Genomic DNA, 22,579 nt, shown 5'->3' with positions numbered 1-22,579 from the left:
ACGCTGACGTGGTTTGATTTCTTTGTGTCACTTTCACGCTGCACGACATGTATACATCACTCATTATTCAATTACATCAGACAACAGAACGAAAGGCGTTCATTACCTTGAAACTCCTGGATATGACAAGAAAAACAGAGGGAGAGAGAGAGAGAGAGAAAGAGAGATAGATGCCCCAGAGCACTCATCGTAGCAACAATTGACATGAGTAATAATCAACGTCTCCACCGACACGCCATTCAAATCTCCTCCCATCGACATCTTTGATATTGCTCGAGGCATTGTTCATTTGTTGTTCCACACGTCCGTCATGGTACAACTAGCCCCCCCACCCCCCACCCACCCCACGCCCCACATCCACCCACCTCTAAACACACACACAGACACGCACACGCATACACTTCTCATTCTTCCCTGTCTGTGGCTGAAATGACTATTGACGTTTGGGTTTGGATTTGAAATGTGTTGGAACAGAGGAAGGTGGCGGGGGTGGTGGTGGGGGATTAGTTTGGACATAAAACAGCCCTACCCTAGGAGGGCAGTGAGGGGGCCATTTCACAGGCTGTAGTCTCGGATATTATGTTCATTCGCTTCCTTTGTAATTTTATTAATGGGGAGAACATTAATCCTTCCTCGGCCTGAGACCAGACAGTCGGCTGTGGAGCAATTTTTTGGTGGTGGGCTTCAAGGATTTGTTGTTCATACGAAGAGAGGAGTAGTTTTTAGTTTCCTTTCGTCTCTCTATAGTGTCTTTCCCCTGCCTCGCTGATGTGATGAGCCCCTCACATCAGCTTCTTTGTCCTGTCTGTATTGCTGCTGGAGGATAGTGCGGCTGTGGCTGTGTTCCCTAAAAACAGGAAATGGGAGGGAAGGAGGGGGATTAACGACACTGATGTGTGTGTGTGTTACCTCGTGCTCGTCTCTTTGTCTTTACCTGTCTCTTTCGGTATCTTTGCCTCTCCATGATGGAGGTCAATCATATTATTTCTCAATCAAAATAGTGAGCCGTAATACCAGCGCTTTCTTAGTTTTGCTTCATTTAACAAGGATAATAGAGATTGATGTAAATATTCCATATGACATATCATCATTCAGCTAATGATGTTTTGTTGATTACCACATTAGCTCGCCTAATTCTACCTTCACATGAAGAATTACAACAAACATGATGTTAATGTTCAATGTCTAATGAAAATCTGTAGCTTCTTTAGGTCGGCCCTGCTCACTGAACCATTGTTGCTGCAATGAAAATGAGGCAGCTCATTCTAAAGTCAAAGGAAATTTAACATCCATAAATCATTGCCGTGTTAATTTTGATCACCATAAATCACGATAAACAAGCAAGTCCATCACAGAGGAAATGGGCAGGCTCTGTGGTTAAAGCTGTCAGAGTTTCTGATGTGCTGGAACAAGTGAAAGTTTGATGGGAGAAAACTTTCAGCATGTTTAACAATGCCAGGAAACAGTGACAGGATGGGATAAGGCTTATGGGGAATGTGGTCTTTGTTTTCGAAACTCAATTATCATATCGACAATGTCCTCATTTGTTATGGTAATTATACAGTGCTAAGGTATCGCAGCTGGGTGGCACAGAGGCTCAGTGGTTAACATTATCGCCACACACCAAGAAGGTCCTGCGCTGTTCATGTGTCAGTGGCGCAAAGTAGCTAAGCACATTTACTCAAGTACTATGCTTTAATAGAATACTGAGGTTCTTTCATTGAGTATTTCTATTTTATATTGTCTTTCAGAAGGGATTATTGCATTTTAATTACACTACTATAATGTCACATTAATTTAGATTAAGATTTTAAAAATTAAGATGAGTTGATACAATGCATTTTATAGATTCAACTATCTAACCGTATCTAAAGTAATTAAAATAAGCTTGAAATAAGCATGATCAGTTACAACAGTAAAATGCTGCTTAAGCACCGATGCATCTGTGTTAACAATACTTTAAGGACATTCTGCTGATAATACGTAGGGGACAGTTTTACATTGTGGTTTCGCTGCTGTTACTACTCAGAGAGTTTCCTGTGGGTGCTCTCATTTTCTCCCACATTGCAGAGACATGCAGGTTAAGTGGATTGTAAACTAAAACCTAAAACTAAATTGCCCGTATATACTGTAGATGTGACTATGTTTGTCTTTCTATGTATTTTAGCTCTGTAACAGAACTGTATCCCGTGTAGGTGGTTCGCTGCCACTTTTCCAGTGGATGATGGGATACATTTTAGCCCACCAGGACATCTAACAGGGTATAGAAAAAAAGATGTACGGGAAATACAGTTGGTTTAGAAATGTTGCAAATGTAATTCTTTTAGTTTAAAGATTGAAAGTTTGCTTGCAATCATTAATTTGGACGTTTTAATTTTTTTAATTGATGAATGAAAATGAAACAGGATACGACCACAGGTTGCACTAAAAGTTGACAAACTTGATTTTGTGCTTCATGTCCACAGAGTACACAGGTTTACACTACTTCCTATTTGAAGTCATGGAAGCATTCATCATCAGCATGTTAGATATTATTGTAAAGACTCACAAGCATCATTCTCACATCCATTTGGATCACGCTTCTTTTCTTGTTGGATATAAATGAATGGGAGTGGAAGCATCAATTCCACAACACGCCTCAGAGACATCTGGTTCCCTGCAGGCTTTGTGTCAGAGCCGCACTTCCAGGCAGGTGCATTCCCTTTGTGTTTGAGACAGGAGAGCAGAGTACTGCGGTGTAGAGGAGATCGATCCACCCTGGGAAGTGTTGTCTGTGCCTCTGCATGACATGAGGTACTAACATAAAGGGAGAGGTCACCCAGCTAGAGTCAGGCCGATGCACCTGTGTCCATTAAGTGCGTGTGTCTGTGTGTGTGTGTGTGTGTGTACGGGCACACATCACATGCATACATAGACACAAATTCATACATATAACATCATCCACACTGTAGTGCACATGAAAACATCAGAAATTCTATAATTTCAAACTTGTTATATTAAATTTGTTTGTGAATCTGGGCTTACCAAATTTAGTTCAAAAATAGCTTCATGTTAGTTTTTTTTTTTTTATAACAATAACATTCTCCTTTCAGATTGCGGATGTGTATGTGCATTTTTGTCAGATGAAGTTTCCTCGGAAACATCTCCTGGCAGCATCACCCCAGTTAACTTTCCTACCTCCCAATGATTCAACACTTCAGTAATGAGGTCTAGGTGGATAATTAACAACAGCACCTCGTCACATTTTTCTCTCTTTTAGCAGTAGGGTATATAATGAGGGGAAAATAGCACATCTCACACAATATTTTGCTAAAATTATGTACTTACATACTTACGTATAATTACGCAAAGTGTTGAAATGTAAACAAGAAAGCACAAACGATGATTCTTTAGATGCACCTCCTGTATGTTGGTAGCTCCCATAGAGCTGATCGAACTTTGTCTGTTCATGCACACCACTTTAAAAGTCAATACAGTCAGTATATAAATGTTACAGTTTATAACACAGTGCTCTTTATACATTTTTTCTTGTCAGCTGCATGAGTGAGTTGGAAAGAAAGATAGCGTGAAGGCAACACTGAACCTAGCCCCTGTGATGTGTCTTTCCCTGTGGGCTTACTATATCCAGATTAAAGAAGAGTTCACAGATAGGCGACAGGCTCCAGCACCCATATCCAATCAGACGGTTCCCTCAGGGGAACCATGTGGTGCACACATATGTGGCCACAGCCTCACAGCATGACACCACGGTGTCCTCCAGGAGTCCTCCACGAGGATCAGGGGAAGCTGTGAGCGAGAGTGCAACATTTCCAGTGAACAGTGGGTGATGTATTTGAAGATTAGGCGATGAATTTATGAACAAAATGGCAAAATATGTCACGGTTTTTATTGTGTACCCCCGCTGCAGCGTGAGTACAAGTACGGAGACAAGGGGAGGAGGGAGCGAAGCGTACTCATGTGCTGTCGTCTGCTTTTTCGAAGGCTCACACACTTCAAGGCTCTCCTTCCCCTCTCCTCAAAAGCCTCTCTGAAAGTCTATTTGTAACACTGCTTACTTCTTTCCCGTTCCCTTTATCCGACAACACAATGTGGGTGCTGTATCCACCTCTCTGTGCTTTGTAATGAATATGTGCATGTGTGTGTGTGTTTGAGGAGATGCTTTATGTGGTCCACATGTGTGCAGCATCGCCAGCTGAAGAATGAGTCATATTTTCTCTATCAAAAGGAGACACAAACTGTATAATGTACATCCACCTCCTGACGAAGATATTTATGAACAGCCTTCTCTTTTTCTCTCTTTTCCTTTCTCAACTCCATTCTGAAATTTCTCCACTGCAGCCTCATATATAAATATATATATATATATATATATATATACACACACACACCTTTCCACGGTTTTAGGACTGCATTACATTTTATGAAAAACCTCACACAATGACATCGGGCCCTAGAAAACCAAGTAACCCAGCACCACTCCCAGAGCCATCACACTTGATCCGTGTATGAATGAATCACACTATGCTACCATTTTCCTCTCATCTCCCTTCCTGCCCCCTACAGAACCGGAGCAAAGCCATAGCTCATATTTTCACTGACAAAAGAGGTGACAGTGAAAGGAAAGTGAAAAGGCTATAATAAATGCTACGGGAGAGGTACAAGGAAGAGAGTGCAGCGTTTGAAAACGGTAACCTTTTTCAGATGCTGATTTTGTATTCATTATTAATGACCTTTCCCTACCTGAGCAAAGCTGTTGCCAGGAAGCCCCCTTCATGTTTGTGTCTGCCAGAAGCTGGGGGCAGACGCTACGGCCTTGTTCAGACTTGTTGGCTGATGGATTTCGATGCTGTGTATGGCTCTTTCGCACAAATACTGTTTAATTTGTCCCCACGAGTCCACATGCTGAGCAAGGAATAGTATGAACATAGTGGGCAAGATGTTAAAGTTCAGAGAGGCATGCTAAACACAAATAGGGGCCAGACAGGGAAGATTGGTGCTTTAGTACTTCAGTGTCTGTCTGAACCTGGCAGGAGAGATGACAGGCAGAGCAGGATACAGGCAGAAGGCAAGACAGGCAGTCTTCCCTCCATTCCCCTCACTCTCCTTGCATTTATCGCTTTCCATCTCATCAAAAAGCATTCTCATGCTAATTGAACTTAAAGAGCAACCATGCGTACAGCGCAGTGTGAGTGTGCGCCTGTGGATGTGCATGCCCGTGTGTGTGTGTGTGTTTGTGAGCTTGAACAATCACCACAAATGTGCTCGTCCAGGCTCGATATTCTATTCACAGTGCCTACACACTGACAATCATTCCTACACTGTGAAAGACATACTCCTAAGCACATTCAAACTTCGCTGCCAGGCAGTACAGTAAAACTGATCTATCTATCTATCGCTCCACCTGTCTGTTTATCTAGCAATCCCTTCCATCATTCTGTCATCCTTTTGTCTGTCTGCCTCCATTCATCTGTCATTATCAGACAAAAAATGTAACACATACTTCCTCTCCCTAGCCGATAAGACTCTACACATCACTCAGGAGCAAACCACGGAGGCCCCGGAAAGACACACACACGCACCAAACTCTGCAAGAACTCACCTCAATTACACCATTATTTCTTTTGTTGTCATTTTTCTGTCTAAGACTTGAAACATATCTCTATGCGGCCTCTTTTGTCTCGCCAAATGCCAAATTATTATATTGCAATCACAGGCTCTTCTCTGTGCCAGGGATTTAACTGCACCGTCAATATTCGCTATCACTCCCCCTTAGCAGCTATAATTAGACTGCTCACTGGGATGGTATTGTGAAGAACTTCAGCCAAACCAAAGTCTTACAGCCTTCTGTTAGGAGAGGGCTTTGAGGAAAACAATTAAAAGATCTTGTTTTGCTGTCATCAAGTATAGCATGGGGCTGAAGACTTGCCAGACCCTGTGGTTCATTGATATTCAGTGGTTCATTTTCAGGTGGGTTTCATTACAAAATGCATGCTTAAGGAGCTCCGTGAAGTGAGATAGCTCTGAAGAGCTTCAGAAAGCATAGCAGTTTACTAATGGAACATATTCATCCATATGGGGATCTATAATAAAGACAATGGAGGCATTTTACTTTGATATCACAATCCTGAAGAGTTCATCCCTGTCTGATTTGGTGACAGCAGTGGCCACAAGTGTGGTATACCATTACAGGTCCCAGAATTCTGGGGGCAGCAAACTTCTAACTCACGTGTTTACTAAGTGGAGTTTGACACATCACCAAATTAAAATGTGTTGCATCACATGAACTAGTCCCTACACACATTAGTTGTTCCTAAATATTTACAGTCAGTAACTGCCAGGTTGTAACTGTGCAGCTAATGTGAACCAACTGACGAGACTAACATTAGCTTGATAATATGACCCTTTTAGAGTGAAGGGTGAGAGATGATTTGCCAGGATATGGTTGACACACAGTATCTGACTGGAAACTTGATAAATACTGTTTAATACATATGTAAATGTTGAAGATTTTAAATTACATTTCGCAAAAAATAACACAACCTACCCGGATTTACAAAAAATTATGCCAATAGCAATTGACTAAATGAGTATATAACATCACTTAGTTGAGCAAATTCGTACCCAATCTAAACTGCATGAATACTTGGCTACTTACTCTGAAACTTCTCGATATTCTCTTCTTCTCTTCTCTATGTATGATGACATACATAAAACAAAATACACACATGTGTTTACAAAACATATGTATTTTGTTGAAATGTATTTGCGAGTTTTGTGATGCTACAGTGACATCCTATTGACAATGCTGTTGATCGAACTGTGTACAGATGTTTCCATAGCTACCGATTAAGATGTTACTGAATTCATCACAAGCTTTACTAAGTCATGATGATCCAACCTGATGTTGTAAATCAGCAGTTTTAAACTAGCTAGTAGCTAATAAGCACTTAGGAAGGATTTCACCTTTAAGTAATTTTAGCTGTTGTCACCCAATATTTCTGTTTAGTGCAACCAAACAAATTCAACCTGTATGTAATGTAAGGCTCTTGTAGGTAAGCATAGGTAGACAATTTGAAAACTACTATATAGAAATTAAATTAGAGAGTGTACATACATTAAATGGCAGTTGGTGAAAAAATTCTGACCATGAATAGAATAAAAAATGGTGCCTGATTTAATGAAAATCTTAAGGATTTTAACTATAACTGAATCCCCATATTGAGCATTTAAGTTGTGTACATGTAACAACATGTAACACACTATTGTAAACACATATTTAACCTGTTTTATAGTGTATAGTATTTGTAAACATACAACTTCTCCTATGTGGACATATTTTATATTATTAAAATTGTGTTATCAGTCATTATCTAGGTAGACACCAGCCTCCACAGGTGCCCATAGGAGGCATTATATTTGTGCACGAATACATTAATAAACATTTATATCTACTTATGCTTACAACTACACCATCGTGTGTTGTTAAGCATTTCTTAAATGTTTTTATACTGCTTATAGGGGCACTTAAAGTAAAGTGTTATCAAGAAAATCAGTGATGGTCATCCATTAATGTCCTGGTTCCTGACATTTTTGGACATGTGGGTCGGCAGAGAGGCTACCAGCCTTCAGTATATAACTTATCTGTAAACCTGTTACTGCAGCACTGTTTCAGCTATGTGTGTGCAAGTGTGTGTAGACGGGCGTTGGTAAATAAAATGTCAGCTTGACAAGGCTGATGGAATTTCTGGGTCACATGAACAAAGACAAGCTCGTATTTGCTTTTGCATGTGGGCTTGTTCACTTGTCTGACAACCATCACAAGTGAACTCCAGTGATCAAAATATTATACACACACACACACACACACCCACACACACACCCACACACACACACACACACACATTCACACACTTCCAAACACATGCGATGCCAAATTCACTACACCTCAGCCTTACTTTAGACATTTTTTGCCCCGGGGTATACCAGAGAACCAGGTGTTATCGCACTCCCCTGTAAGTCCCACTTTCCTCCCCAGAGCAATTAATGACACAGTGGAGTCAGAAACTCTGGCCCCAAAATGGCTGCCTATCTGGAATGGAGGTGTCACATCACCCTGACAACCAGGTCAAGCCCTCAGAGTATCATCAGTGTGCGCCAACAAAGCCAGGGGTCAGAGTTCACCTCACCTCGTGACCTCTCTGTGGAATTGATCTGTTGTAGTGGAAATAGGATTTTGGTGCAACATGATTCAGACAGCGGCCAGACATTGAGGAGATTTTCCGTCTTGAATGATTGACTAGATGACTCACGACATCAGACACGACTATACGCTTTTATAGTCACAAAGGAATAGTAAGAGAGTTAGGTTAATTTTCAGACATGTTTCGAAGTGTGAAAGCATGTGTGTGGATGCATCTGCGCGCCTAAAGCTGTATTTATATGTGCACAGTGCATGCGAGTGTATGTGTGATGTTGTCAAGAAGCTGGTGTTTGTCAAGAGGCTTGTGTTTTCAGGGCAGCGAGTCAGTCAAGGAGAGGAGCTGTCAGCATGGCTGATCTGTGCAGCCAGCATTCGGCACAAGCAGAGACGCCCACCCATGTCAAATGTCACAGCACTAATCTCTTTCCAATGCAGCCCAGGTATAACCGCAGGGGCGAGAGACAGACACACCTCATTGCTCCACAGAATGAGATTCCCAGGAGACTCTGCAATTCACAAATCAACAGGCTTTATTTCAATGAAATCCATAGCAACTTGCCATTATTGTTTTGTGCACAGCTGTATTCTCATTTTAGGATTTTTTTGGCAGCATATGTAATGCAGCAATTTTCCAATTCATACAGAGAAATAGGGATTGTATGCCTGTTAATTTCCTGCACTGCAGCACCATTTAAACTTGGTTAAATTTGGTTTGTATAACTGCTGAAAGTTATTTGTATTTCCTCCTCTGTCCACTCAAGTGTGATGCCTTGCACACTTAAATTACACAATATGTTAAATGTGTGTAGCAATATTTTATGGACCTATACATGTGTGCTAATTTTATCAAGCCTATAATTTCCTACACTATCATATCTGTGTATTAAACTAAACACAGGCTGTAAGACATGTTTATTCCACAGGTCTGCTGGAAGGATATTTTACAAATTACTTTAATGGTTCTAATGCGTTACTGAATGCATTTGTGGCTTTGTTTGTTTTTGCCCAAGGGGAGATAATACACTGCCTCTCATCCCAGTGTCAACAAACTGCCACTGTAAAAGTGTTCCTTCCACACATGACCCAATAAAATGTATTTTTCCTCAGGAAATTAAGAAATATTCCATCTCCCCATTACCAGCTATGTTTGTTTGGGTTTCTCCATATTTGTGTGTCCTTCCTTATTACTGCCTTCATAAACAAATATCTTTGCATATAATGAATATGATAATTCCACATGTGATGCACCAAAATCATTATTCCACACAGATACAGTATATGTCAAGAATGCTGTGTATTTTTTATAAGACAGCATGCACACATTTTAAATTACTGCAGTATTTTTTTTTCTTGGCACATCCCCTCAAATCTCTAACAAATTGGTGCTAATCAAGTTAAAGGGAGCCTTCCTGCCCTCCTCGTCCCTCTAAACTTTCAGAGCATTTAGTCATGCACCTGCCATTTCCTCATTCCTTTGCGCTCTTCCCTCTAAATTACTAGAAGGTGATATACGGCCTGGGTGTCCCAAGGCTACAGGAGATTTAGAACTTTGTCCCATATGAAGGAGAGGTGAGAAAAGACATTACTATGCAGAATAGGTAATATTGAAAACGTCAGAGCTCTTTATGGTGCCCCATGCAGATTATCAATCTATTTGTGTAACTTGGCCACCCAGAATTTCATTTCCCTTTTCATTTATTTGCCTTGCTGCAACCGTTTACAGTGCCGAAACTGAAAATTGAAGCCATGACAAGCAAGGAAGCAATATTCCAAGGGCAAAATAGGCCTCCTTTGCTGTGTGATTGCAAAGGTTCATTTGGGGTGGGGTGGATAAGGGGGTGGGTGAAGTGACCTCTTTTTGATGAGCTCAGTGGAATATTTTGAGAAAAGCAGGGTGTCCATGTATGGTCATTTACACTTTGTTCATAGGGGCTGAAGCTTTTTTTTTTTTAAGTGTTCTTGGGAATCCACACAGGCTTCTTGCCTTTGAAAGAAACACTTGTTAGTATTGCCCTGTATTGAATTCAGCACCATGGGCAGAGGCATACATTTGCTACCATAGCTGTATGTTAGTTTCAGCACCAAGGACAGAGGCATCTCTCTCAGTATCTATCTGTATAAAAGCCCTTTGATGCTGCTGTCTTACAATTGTCTAGTCACTAATATAGTTGTAAATATTAATAAAGTCCAACCTTGATTTATTTCAGCAAGGAGCTTTGGAAACTAGATAATTATTTATATTTGTAGAAATGAAATCATTTGATTGTATCAAACAGATTTTAGGGTGAATGTATTGAGTTTACAGAGAGAGAGAATAAATATGAAAATAGTTTGACAGACTGAGAGCCTTGAGTATTGCTCTAAGCACGCCTGTGCAGTGGGCACAAATGATTTGCAAGAGCTACACAGTCATATTTGAGTATACCCAAACGGACTGAAATAAGTAGCATTTTGGGAGCAAAGAGACACACTGTTACATGTCTTGCTCTTTAATTTGCGTGTTATTATTATTATCAGCCCGATGGGCTCAGTCACCGAAGCCATTTCACTCCGGGCGACACTGAAAACATTTCATAGTGGCTCGCAGGTAGGCTGTGACGAGAGAGACCGTGAGGGAACCATCCTGGCGCCATACCTTACATAATCATCACGGCAGTACCCACTGAACATAATTACTATGATTTGTGCCCTCCCATTTCACCCTTGTATTAAAAAATATTGCTGGAGGTAAGTCAGGCATGAGCGCAGGCAAGGCTGCTGTGGTGAATGGAGTGTGGCCCCGAGGGAAAGCTTGGAGAGCAGAGCACGGTGTCATGCCAAAGAAAGCCAAGCCCCACCACCCCCAAACACCCCGCCCCGCTGGGGCCCGGTCATGCCGTGAGAACGGGATGACATTACCGGGCCATTTAGCTGGCGGAAGAGCAGAAAGAGGTGAGAGAGGCGCCGAGTGTGTCGCTTTTGTTATTTAATGGTTGGCTAATGTCTCGGCAGAGGGGGGGTGTGCCTCATAGCCAAAAATGAAAACAAATAGGTCAACATTATCAGCCTGGGATGTCGGTGCTATACTGTGAGGCCTTCAGGGTGCGTGGTTTAACTGAAGACACTGAAGCATAACTGGAGTAGGCTATACCATTTCATTTTGCCCATCACTTGAGAATAGTTTAGTGTCTTGTGGCCCATATACCCCACACTTTATCCTATGGTCTATTATGAATATAACATTATATTATCATAGGAGCTTTATTGCTTCTGTATTGCTACACAGCATCAACTTACACAGGGCTTTGTGTATGTGTGCGAAATGCAGTCTCTCTATTCCACTCACTCTGGATCAATATGGATATTTATTTAATGTCAATTTGTGTGTCTTTCTGTGTGAGAGTGCGGCCATAAGTTAACCTACATGAGAAAGTACAATACAACTATCAATTTATGTTTTCCATATTAGCTATTAAAAAGGACTGCCAGCGTTGACATAACTCACTGATTAAATTTCCATAGGCTATAGCTACTTTGCTACCGTTTAAATGGCATTCATCAAACTCAGTAGGAATATCAGCAGTGTTATCATTTACAAATTGCTGTGACCTCGGGTATTGCAGTTGTCCTTTGGGGATGGAGATAAACAACATGGACTGACTCCCAAATGATTTAACCAGAATAGCCAATGACCTCCGTGAGGCCATACTGGTGCTGATACCAAAAGAAGTTTCTGTCATTAGAAATTGTACCCACTTCAAGAGGGAATGTTCAAACCTACTGTCATTCTATCTCCACCTTCTTCAGGTTGCTTTACTCACAGCTGTGTAATCTCACAGATAAGGGTTAAAACAGACTCTGTTTGTGGCTATGGGAGTCAATCTGCCCTGGGGTGTGATGCTAACAATGTGATATGATGAACCTAAGAAATCAGAATTTTCTTTCTTTTTTTTCTACCCTAATGAGGAATGCTTAGTCAGTTTCTTTTTATCCGTTGCCATGTGGGTCAGTCACAGACGCAAACGTGCTTTTAATTTATGTATAAGTGTTTTAGACCTTCCACTCTGAGTGGTATTTAATATCAATACCCAGCTCACTCAAACTAAGATTTTCATAAATCAAGTGCTGCTAAAGTAATCAGACTGGCCACTCTCTAATTGATTTAGAAACTGTTTGGTTGATGCCCACAGGCCTACAGCTAGCTGTATATTCATCTGATGAAGAAACTGAATGAATATTGGATGTCCTTCCAATTGAAATAGAAATTGCTTTTCATGTGTTTCTGCACTGCATTCCTATATATTGTGATACCCCTGGGTTATTTTTTTATCCTCGAATCCCTATTTTTTCGATGTTGAGGTTTTTCTCTTTTTGCCTTTGTGACAATCTTAATACCTAAAGAAACCTAAAGGTTTACCGACATCGCCTAAATGTGGACTTCTGTGCATCTTGTCAATTTGTCCCACTCTTGTGTGATTTTCTTTTCCCTCCATGTGCCCCCTCTCTACGCCACTCGGCGGTGCTCACAGACTTCCACTCTCTGGAAATCAAATCGTCTAATCCACATGCCTTTGGAAATGGCAGAGGAAGCTTATAATACGTCGCCTCACCGTTGCAAAACGTGTGTTTGTTCTTAACAATAAAGAGCGGTCGGAACCGTCAGAGGAATCCTCCATCAGTGTATTTTAGTTTCGCCTCTGGGACCCGCATTTCAGCACCACGGAGCTGTCCGCCGTCCAGGAGCGAAGCGAGGGTTCAGCGATTCTCTGCTGCTGCTGCTGCTGCTGCTGCCGTCGAGGATGAGGAGCTATAAGATGACATGAAATGTGGTTTAAGCACAAAATCAAACCTCCTAAGAGCGGCAGCCACATTTTCAATCGCATCCTATCTGCAGCACAATGCTTTTTTTTTTTACATGAATCGAAACATGTCAGGTGTAAATTGTCGTTAAGACAGCTTTACAGCTTATTACAATGAATAAGAACAGTGTGCATGTCAGTCACGAAGTAATAAATTGTTGACTTCGCCAATGTGTAGTTATTTGCTCTGAGTAGGAGCACAAAGGACCGTATTCTCTATATTTCTCTATTTATAGACCCTCTCCCCTCAGTGGAATGTACCACTCGCTCCTTGCATAAGAAAGGGGGGAACAGAAAACGCTGGGTTTGACATATGCCGAGTTCATAACGGGCCCGCTTCATTCAAACCTCCCCACTGTTCAGACGGAGATTGAACCGGTCCTGTCCGTTTAAACCGAGAAGACACCCATACCGACTCCTCAATGCAAAAAAATAAAAGGGTGCCAAGAAGCTGGGACGAGGGAACGTGGGTGTAAATAGACAGTGAACGCTCTTGGTCTCTCTCTCTCACTCTCTCTCTCTTCTCTCTCTCTCTCCCTCCCCCTTCTTTATCTCTCTCTTTCTCTCTGTCTCTCTTTTATGAAATCAATGAACGAGTTATTGGGTAGGACATAAATATAAGGAATCAAAGCCTCCACCGGGACCAACGGCATTGTGCGCTTTTGATATGCGTCTTCGCCAAATGCTACATGTGTTTTCACATCAATGTAAATATTGGCTTTGATAGGACGAGAGCGGAATCAGCTCTGGCACGGCTTGGTCTCGGAACCAAATTTTGACCAAGACTTCCACCAGCTTTTTTTTTTCAACGTAAAACGATTTCTTCACCATCACCATCTACTGCTGTTGAACCCATCCCAACTCACTGGCCGGTCCGAAGATGGCAACTTTAACCAACGGGCAGGTGGACGGCACGGTGCACGGTGTCGGTGTGGTCTCCGCCAGCACGAACGGGCTCGTGAACGGATTAAGCCACAGCCACAGCCCGGCGGGCTGCCCGGCCACCATCCCCATGAAGGACCACGATGCCATCAAACTCTTCATCGGTCAGATCCCCCGCAACCTGGACGAGAAGGACCTCCGGCCCCTCTTCGAGGAGTTCGGCAAGATCTACGAGCTCACTGTGCTCAAGGACCGATTCACGGGCATGCACAAAGGTGGGTTATGCCCATATTCCGCGAGACAACTATGGCTCTACTTGTTTTTGTCAGTGTGAAATCTGTCACACACATTGCTAAGAGTGAGGATCCTAAATCATGCATGATGATTGGTAGAACTGCACGATTGTTGGCAAATTGTGTGATTTTCTGTAGTGCTGAAGCCTGAACGACTTTATGTAGGATGTGCTGTTGTCGCATTTGTGGCACCAAAAAAGGATTTTTTTTTTTTTTTTTTTTTTTTTGTTAGACTTGTCATTGGCTCTGAAATTCAGTGCTTCATTTTTTTTCCTTATTGTGCAAACACCCAAGCATGAAAATGTCACGAATCGGGGAGTCACGACGGCATGAATTTATGTAGGCTGATATTAGGACGAGCAATGTTCCTGTTTGGGCAGTGTGCACGGGAGTATTCACACATCTAGTCCGGCGGTTGTAAACGTGCTTTCATTCACTACAGAGCTAAATCCAGGCCATTAACCTCACATTTTCACGTTGCAATAGCGAGGAGGCTGTGTTTGATTGCCCGCAGCACAGTACACTCTGTTGCCCGTAACTCTCTCACTGTGTGTGTGTGTGTGTGTGTGTGTGTGTGTGTGTGTGTCTGTGTGTGTGTGTGTGTGCGTATGTGTGTGAGTGAGAGAGAGAGTGTGCGAGTGATGTGTGTGTGTGTGTGTGTGTGTGTGAGTGGGTGGTGGTGAGGGGGTGTCGCGCGTGCACGTGTGTACACACGTGTGCAAGAGAGAGGGAGTAGGCCTATGAATGTATTGTACTTCTGCACAGCCTTTACGCTTTTTGAAGATTTTCAGTTGCTGTTCATCACATTTATTCCTCAATGAAAATGAAACATAAACTGCAAAGCACAGGGAAATATTTTTTAATTTAAATATATTTTAATTTCTTTAACTTTCTAACAGTGAACAGTTTATTATCTGGGTCTATTTTATTAACTTTATTAACTGACACAGAGTTGATCTCTTTGTTACAGTATTGATGCCAGTGAATCGTACACTTCTGGTGTGATCATGTTACGTGGCCTTTCAGTGTAATATTAACGACAAGCCTTGCACTTTTGGTGCAACAGGAATGATGGTGCTTTAACCTTCTATTTTATTTTCTACTCTCAAGGGAAGGGCCATTCTCTGCAAATCACCATCTAATGAGAGGTCACTAATTGATCTGCTTGTACCTGCAGGACATCTCCCAGGGGAGCAAAGTACATTAAGAATGAGCTATCACTTTTTGGGGACCACTACCCACCCCATCCCCCACCCCAGCCCCCTGTCCCATGTAAACAATGTGTGACACGCACCATGTGTCAGGAAATGATTATGATATACAAATAATTCCAGAGGGTGGAGACTGTCTGCAGGCATGGGGGAAACCAAAGAGGGGAGGAAGGGAAGAAGGGGGGGGTTATCTCTTATTAATAGCCCAGCTGTAGTAGCGACTCCCTGTTGGACGGTTAATCACCAGTGGGCCTAGAACTATAGGCACGGCTCGCCAGCTGATTCTAAGAACTGTCTCCTCACCGCGATATACGGCCCTGCTTCCCGGGCTGGGCCCCCGCTTTCATTAGCAACCCCCCGCTGCGCTCATATTTTAACTAGCTGGAGGCACTAGCTACTCCCTGGCTCACCAGCTCATTGGCTCACTGCAAGCTGTTTGAAGGCCGCGTTCCCTCCACAGACTCCTAACACCTTCCTGAGGTTTCCATAGAAGATTCCCAAATTAGCAGTAAAAGACAACACGTCCCACAAACAACAGGCAAAGTGAGTGACTGTGTACACTGCCATCACACTGGTTTTATTGAAGACTGCACAGCATAACATGAAACAGGTAGAGTACGCTATCACAGCAGGAGTTTGAGGCAAGAGTAAACACAATGACAAAGAAATATACAAATGTCTGGAAGTAAAATAATATAATTCATCCTCCTTCTATTTTTCTATCTTGTAAAATTAAAGCCAGTTAAATCCATCTTAACCATTAATGCTGATGACAATCTTGTGATCAAACACATTCAGTTGTGTTGTTGTACTCACATTGATATTTTGCCTTTCCAGTGACAGTGCATCATGTTCTGTAAACGGCTGTGGTAGTACATTGCCTCAGCTAGAACCGGAGATTGTAAATAATCGACTGCCATTCCCTATACAATTTTGTTCTACCTGTGTTTTTCCAAATTGCACATTGTTGGTAATTGTCATCGCTCACAGTGTAATACCTTATCTGGGACACGGTTGTGTCCGTTTAACTTTAACCAAAGAGACATGGCACTTTTACAAAGAAATAAGCATGGTTTTCAGCTAGATAACACAGAGCTTTTTCTCTGCGCCAGGTAATAAAAGGCTCTCATCATGTCCCGCTGTACATCAACAAGCCTAAAGAAACAGCCTTTGCTATGGTAATGCTACCCCTGAAGAAAGAGACCCCTATTATAGCCATTGTCAGCTGTGCCTGTGATACTATTGCCATAACCCTCCCCATAATGACTCCATGTATCACTAGTAATCTAGTCTTTAGGATTCTGTCCCCTTGGAATGGAGGGGTGGAGGGAGCGGGGAGGAGGGGAGCATGGGACGGGGGTCTGCAGAGGCTGGGAGTGGGCGCAGGGACACCAGTTCAGGCCTACATTCTCCCAATGATTTTATTTCTCTCCCCTCTGCGACCGAGTCATGCTAATAGAGGCCATTTATAATGGTCACCGGCTGCTGCTGCTGCTGCTGCTGCTACCAAGCACAACGGGGCTGAGAGGCACGGCTAGCACAAAGAGCCAGCCCTTTCTCTTTCTCCTCTCCCTGGCAATGCAGCATGGGAGGTGGGGATCTATTCAAGAAGAGAAGGTGTAAATATGATTACTAGCACTATTCATCAGCCTGATTCCATGTAATGATCAGTGTTGCAATTGAGCTGTGATGATACGGGGAAGACATTTAATAACCGAAGGTGTTATCTATTGTTTACTGCTGTCATATCTTCAGGCAGTATTGTGTTTCGTAGCCAAACCTTTATTGTCTACATCTTCGTTTTTTCACAAGCAAATGCAAATGCAAGTGTCACCGGGTTTGTTTTACTGCTGTTGTTTCATTTGGTGGTAATTTAATGCAAGTAATATATTTGTCCTTGGCCAAACTAAATACATTAGCAACAGTTCTCAGACAGTTGAAGTAGTTACAAAGCCAGAGAGTTGCACAAAGTCAAAGCAGGTGTTGAAACTTAGTTTAGATTTGGGCCAAATAGTCCATTTTGACCTGGCGAGTGATGTAAACAAAATGTCACAGGTCTTTAGTTCAAATCATCTGCTTTCTTAAGGTCTTCTTCACTGACAGAAGACACCACTCGCCCACTGTATGAAAAGAGCTGTGGTGATTAATGATAATACCTTGGCTGTTAAACCATTTTGTAATTTAATATGGATACTTGAGAAAAGGGTTATATGATCATATAAGGTTCAATATGTTTGAAATCCAACAAGTGGAAACACAGTGTAATGACCAACAGTAATCTTGTTTAAATTTACCCATACTGCAGATGGCTTATGCTACAGATGGGGGCTATAATCTGTGTGGGTCATAAAGGGAGTTGTGGTTCCCACTGAATGCCTATGGTTTTGATATTTCAGCCCTTTTAACTGAATATGTCAGGGAAGCAGGTTCAGAACAGATCATTGAGCTTATCGTGTTTGGTGAGGCCAGGAAGCCATGATGCCAAAAACATGAAACACTCCTGCTGTGTTTTATTGCAGGCAATTAGGTGTTACAGGTTGCCATTAGAGAAGTACCGGCTGCAAAAAAAAAAAAAAAAAAAAAAAAAAAAAGAGAGGGAAGGATAAAACCAAATTTGGCTTTGAACAAAGAAAGAAAGAAGGGAGGGTGTGTTTTTTCGTCCTGCAGGTCTGCGTTAATGCAGCATGCGTTCCGGCCGAAAAATTTCACTCCAGTTGCATCATCCTCACCGTGGGATCCTTCTCTCTCCTCCTCTCGCATTCAGTTTGGGATGAGTGTGTGTGTGTGTGCGTGTGTGTATCTGTGAGTGTGAGTGTGTGTGTGTGTGTGTGTGTGTGTGTGTGTGTGTGTGTGTGTGTGTGTGTGTGTGTGTGTTTATGTGCTCCTCCTCTCCTCCCTGGCCCAGAATCCTCCACTCAGCTCAGAATGCACGCTCAGGCCCCACATAGTGCCCCGTTTCTATGAAGACGCACATCGCAATCAATTTTGAGTGTTTTGTCAGGGAGAGAGGCAACATGTGTCATAGTGAGGAGGTCGCTTCTTAAAGTACACTCAACCACCGGCGCCACACCGTACCCGCTGGCAGCCCCCTGTCCTGGCAGAGCCCAGAACTGCCAAGCAACAAGAGGGAAACAAGAGGCGGAGCCAGAACAGGGAGTACAGTGAGCCTAATTTGTCAGGAGGACCGTTGTCAAGGCAGCACTGCTTCTGTTGTCCATTATTATTGGAGGGGACTGTCAGATGGGGGCCGGCTGATGGCCGAGCAGGGAGCCAGTTAGTCACAGTGAGAGATGACCGCTACAAGCCAAAGGAGGGAGTGCTCATGGAAGTCTTGCGAGGATTAGCATGCTAACAGCAGGTTTGGAGTTATGATGCCTGTCAGGGAGGTGGAGTCCTCTGGCTCCTCTGACCTCAGCGGTCCTCTCATTAAAACCACTGACCTTTACATACATAGAGAGAGAGAGAGATAATGTAAAGGGATGGCTGTACGTACCCATTCATCTCATCTCACCTCCTACAGACCAACTGAAACTAGCTGACACTCATTCAGCAAGCTCTCAGTGATAGCAAGTTTGGTGCACACACTCACAAGTGTACAGTATATACTATATGCATTCAGAAGCACTATTGATTTAACTTGAAAAACTATAGTTACATTGTCACTTGCATTTGACAGAAAACTTTTTTGTGTTGATAGTTCAGGAGCACACACACACGCCTCATAGCATACAGTGAAATGGTCTAGTCAGCATATGTCACATATGTGTTAGTGTGTAGATAATGAATCAACATGGCAAAGTCATGGCTCGCTGTGGATGGCAGTGCTGACCTGTGGAGAAGCACAACACTCAAGATTTGTAGCTGTCAGTCAGAGAGGCTGCTGATGTCAACAATTTTCAGATAGATAGATAGATAGATAGATAGATAGATGGATAGATGGATGGATAAATTTTTTATTTGACTTTTTCAAGTGTATTTTTCAGGGAGAATGACTCCAGGTCTGTGTTGTTTTAGCCGTAGCACCACAGACTGGGCCAAAACCAAACATGGATAAAAAAGTGATCCATGATATTTTCAACAATTTCTGAAGCAAAAAAAAAAAAATCTCTGAAAAATTTATGTGTACAGTGAAAAAGCTTTCTTGTGTTTTGACACTGTTTTCAAACTCCTCGGCTGATAGCCCAGAGCTGGGTTAAAAGAAAGTCCACCGTAAATGTTTCATCAACATTTGGCCTTTTGTTTTCCATAAAGAGAGGCTAAATGACTTGCACTGGCTTCCCTCCTTTTGTTTTCTTTTTTTCTTGGTCTTGCTTTCCAATTGCCGTGTTCGTTGCCCTTGCTGTACCATTCTTTGAGAGGATGAAAAAAAAAATCCTTTTTTGACAAATGCTCCTTGGAGAGGTAAATATTTTCTGTTTTCAAGGCTCTTGCATCAGCTAAGTATTATTGTGTTTTGTGTTAAATTTTTAAAAAGTTGACGCTTTGGGTCTCTTCAATCTTTTAGCTACCCTTAATACCACTTCCACGCCCCCCTGCTTCAAATACCGGTGGCTGGTTGTGGAGATGGGGAATGCAATAGCTTTGAAATGTTGGAAAGTCTTACATGTTGTTTTTCAGTTTTACTCTTGTTCTTCTGATGGTTGCCATTATTTAAGTGTGTATTGCTAATAATAGTTCATAATAATGGTTTTGTTTTGTTTTTTTGTTTTTTTGGCTTGATAGGAGGTTTTTGTTCATGAGCATGGAGGATAATAAATACATAGATGTTAAGTTTTACATATGTTACTTCCATAACAACACCTGCTACAGTGAACTAGATGTGATTTCTGTCTCTTTCCTCTTCAACTCTCTATACGTTACATTTTGTTCCATTTCTGGATCTCCTATCTGTGTCGTGCATTTATACAGGCGCCATGCTCTATATGTAATTATTCGTGTAAAAGGCTTAAACACCATTTCCTTTGTTCAACAGTCAAAAGGTTATGAATCTCCTCTGTGTGTGAACTTGGAAATTGGTGTTTTGCCTTTTGGATTAGAGCTACTGGCTCCTTTTATCAAGCTTTGCACAGTCAGGAGGCATTATGATAGGGAACATTATAATATCCATGTCCAATATCTGTGTGTGTACAGTACACGTGTGCGTTTAAACGGATGTGTATACATTTTCGCTGTATATTTGTTGTGTGTGTTCATCCTTATGTTTTGTGTGTATGTTGTGCTGCGGAGTGCTGCATGTTTATATCATATAAATATCAGCCTGAGTTAAAGCAATACTTCATGGCAACCTTTAGTGCTTTATAGTAATATTTATACATTAGGCCCAAACCTGCCTCAAGCCCTCAGTATGCACATGAACTCAGGTCCAGTTGCAGCCCGACTGCAGAGGCTTCCCACGAGGAAAGAGCAGCATGACACAGCAGCAATATGAAAAATAGCACCAAACTTTGTCACAGCTGATTGTGGCAGTAGCGCGTTAAAGCACATCCAGCAAGCTTTAAGTCTCCCTATATATTCTACTCCAAATGTCTTTTATTCACTTCAAATGCCATCTAATTTTTATTATATATATATATATATATAAATAATTAATATATATTTCTGTTTATTCTATTTGTAACATTGTTACAAATAGATCTCAAGGTCAAGTTTGGTTTTAATATTACAGAAAAAGCAAATCATTATTATTACATTGCATATAGATATTGTAACAATAACTCACTATTTCTCCAACAAATAATACATGTGCTTTCAATTACCTTTTTAGCCCATACAAAATTGCCTCATATACACTAAACAAATCATTTGGCTTTGGAGATTTATGGTTCATAGAAAGTTGAATTGATGTTTATTCTCAACCAAATTGCTAAACATAACTCGAAGTGGCGTATCTGGGTCTGCCTGCTGGGATACTCTAATGCGGGGATTACATGAGTCTTGTACTATTTGTCCCAGACAGAAAGCACGTCAAAGACTGTTGAGCATGTGTGAGTTGTCAGGCCAAACGCATATTTAGCCTTCTCCGTATATGCGCGCATACTCCTATGCTGTGCAGTGACTGCCAGGTTTGAGTGTCCCTGATTCAATTCACTTTCTTCCCATCTCCCTTCATGTCTATTTCATGTCCCCCAATTAAAAATGCACCACGTTGACTTGTAAAAGGAAGGTGGGAATGGAGGTTAGGGCTTTTCAAAGATCCCTCTCAATTATTCAAGGCCAAGTTTGATTCAGAAAATGAAGGAGGATTAATAAGTCATGCAGAAGTTTTCGAGGGTTTGGGTTAGCAAATGTAGTGCAAGATGTTCCAGTAGCAACGTCAACCAAAAAGAAATGTTTGTTGTAGATTAGGTTTGACAGGTTTTGACTTCCAGAGTCAGCATCCTATATTTAAACTACTACTACTTTTCTGTATCAGATGTGAGAGAAATATCTGAAGTTAGCAACTCAGTTCATTGAACCACTAGAATTGTTTCAATTTATATTGAATGACGTAAAGCAACTGATCAGCTTCGAATTTGTATTTCAAATTTTGTATTTGTTTCTGAACCCCCACTGTGTCCATAGTTGTTCCATTTTCTTTTTTTTCTGTGCAGATCTGTGTATTTTGCTGAAAGATATTCCCATTCAGATCATATTGGCATCACGTTGAGAGAAAGTATATCAAGGTTTATACTGCCGGTTGGAGAGCACATAGACCAAAACATATCGCTGCAGAGGGAGATGGTGCAAGAGTGCGTAAAACGACAAGGAGCTCAAGACAGAGAAAGAGAGAGAGAGGGAGAGAGAGAGAGGGGGAAGGAGAATTAGAAAGATGTTGAAACACGGATGATGTAAGAGAATGCGTGAAAAGAGGCGAGGGAGATCCATGGAAGAGAGTTCGGGTTGGGGGGGTTGCACACAAAGACAGAGAGAGAATATCAAGAGGCAGAGCAATATAAAAGAAAGAGAGTAGAGATTGTTCAGACAGGTGCAGACTAAAAATGGAGGCACAGAGATATTGTTCAATGACAGGCAAAGAGTGAGCAAAAGGGAAAGGGAAAGGGGCTGAAAAGAGAAGACTGAAAAAAGCAGGAAAGGAAAACGACAGACAGAGCGAGGAGTAGAAAGAGTGAGGGAGTCCCAGAGACAGATGTCGCCCTCACTGGCCCCGGCAGATTG

The 22,579-nt window shown here is 41.9% G+C and overlaps 1 protein-coding gene across 1 annotated transcript in view; it reads left to right on the top strand.

Moving 5' to 3' along the window:
- The first annotated feature begins 13,490 nt into the window (after positions 1–13,490).
- Positions 13,491–22,579, top strand: part of celf4 (CUGBP, Elav-like family member 4) — a 90,733-nt gene continuing 81,644 nt past the window's right edge. The window contains exon 1 of the mRNA XM_087179771.1: positions 13,491–14,195. Within this exon, the coding sequence (XP_087035897.1) occupies positions 13,919–14,195 (277 nt within the window). The 5' untranslated portion in view covers positions 13,491–13,918. The remainder of the gene's footprint in view (positions 14,196–22,579) is intronic.

This window comes from Seriola lalandi, unplaced genomic scaffold (assembly GCF_002814215.2).
Source record: "Seriola lalandi dorsalis isolate HSWRI2012SDOR001 ecotype SW California unplaced genomic scaffold, Sedor1 jcf7180002054864, whole genome shotgun sequence".
NCBI classification, from domain to species: Eukaryota; Metazoa; Chordata; class Actinopteri; order Carangiformes; family Carangidae; genus Seriola; species Seriola lalandi.
Note: the sequence above shows the minus strand (reverse complement) of the source record. Positions and strands in the feature narration are given on the sequence as shown.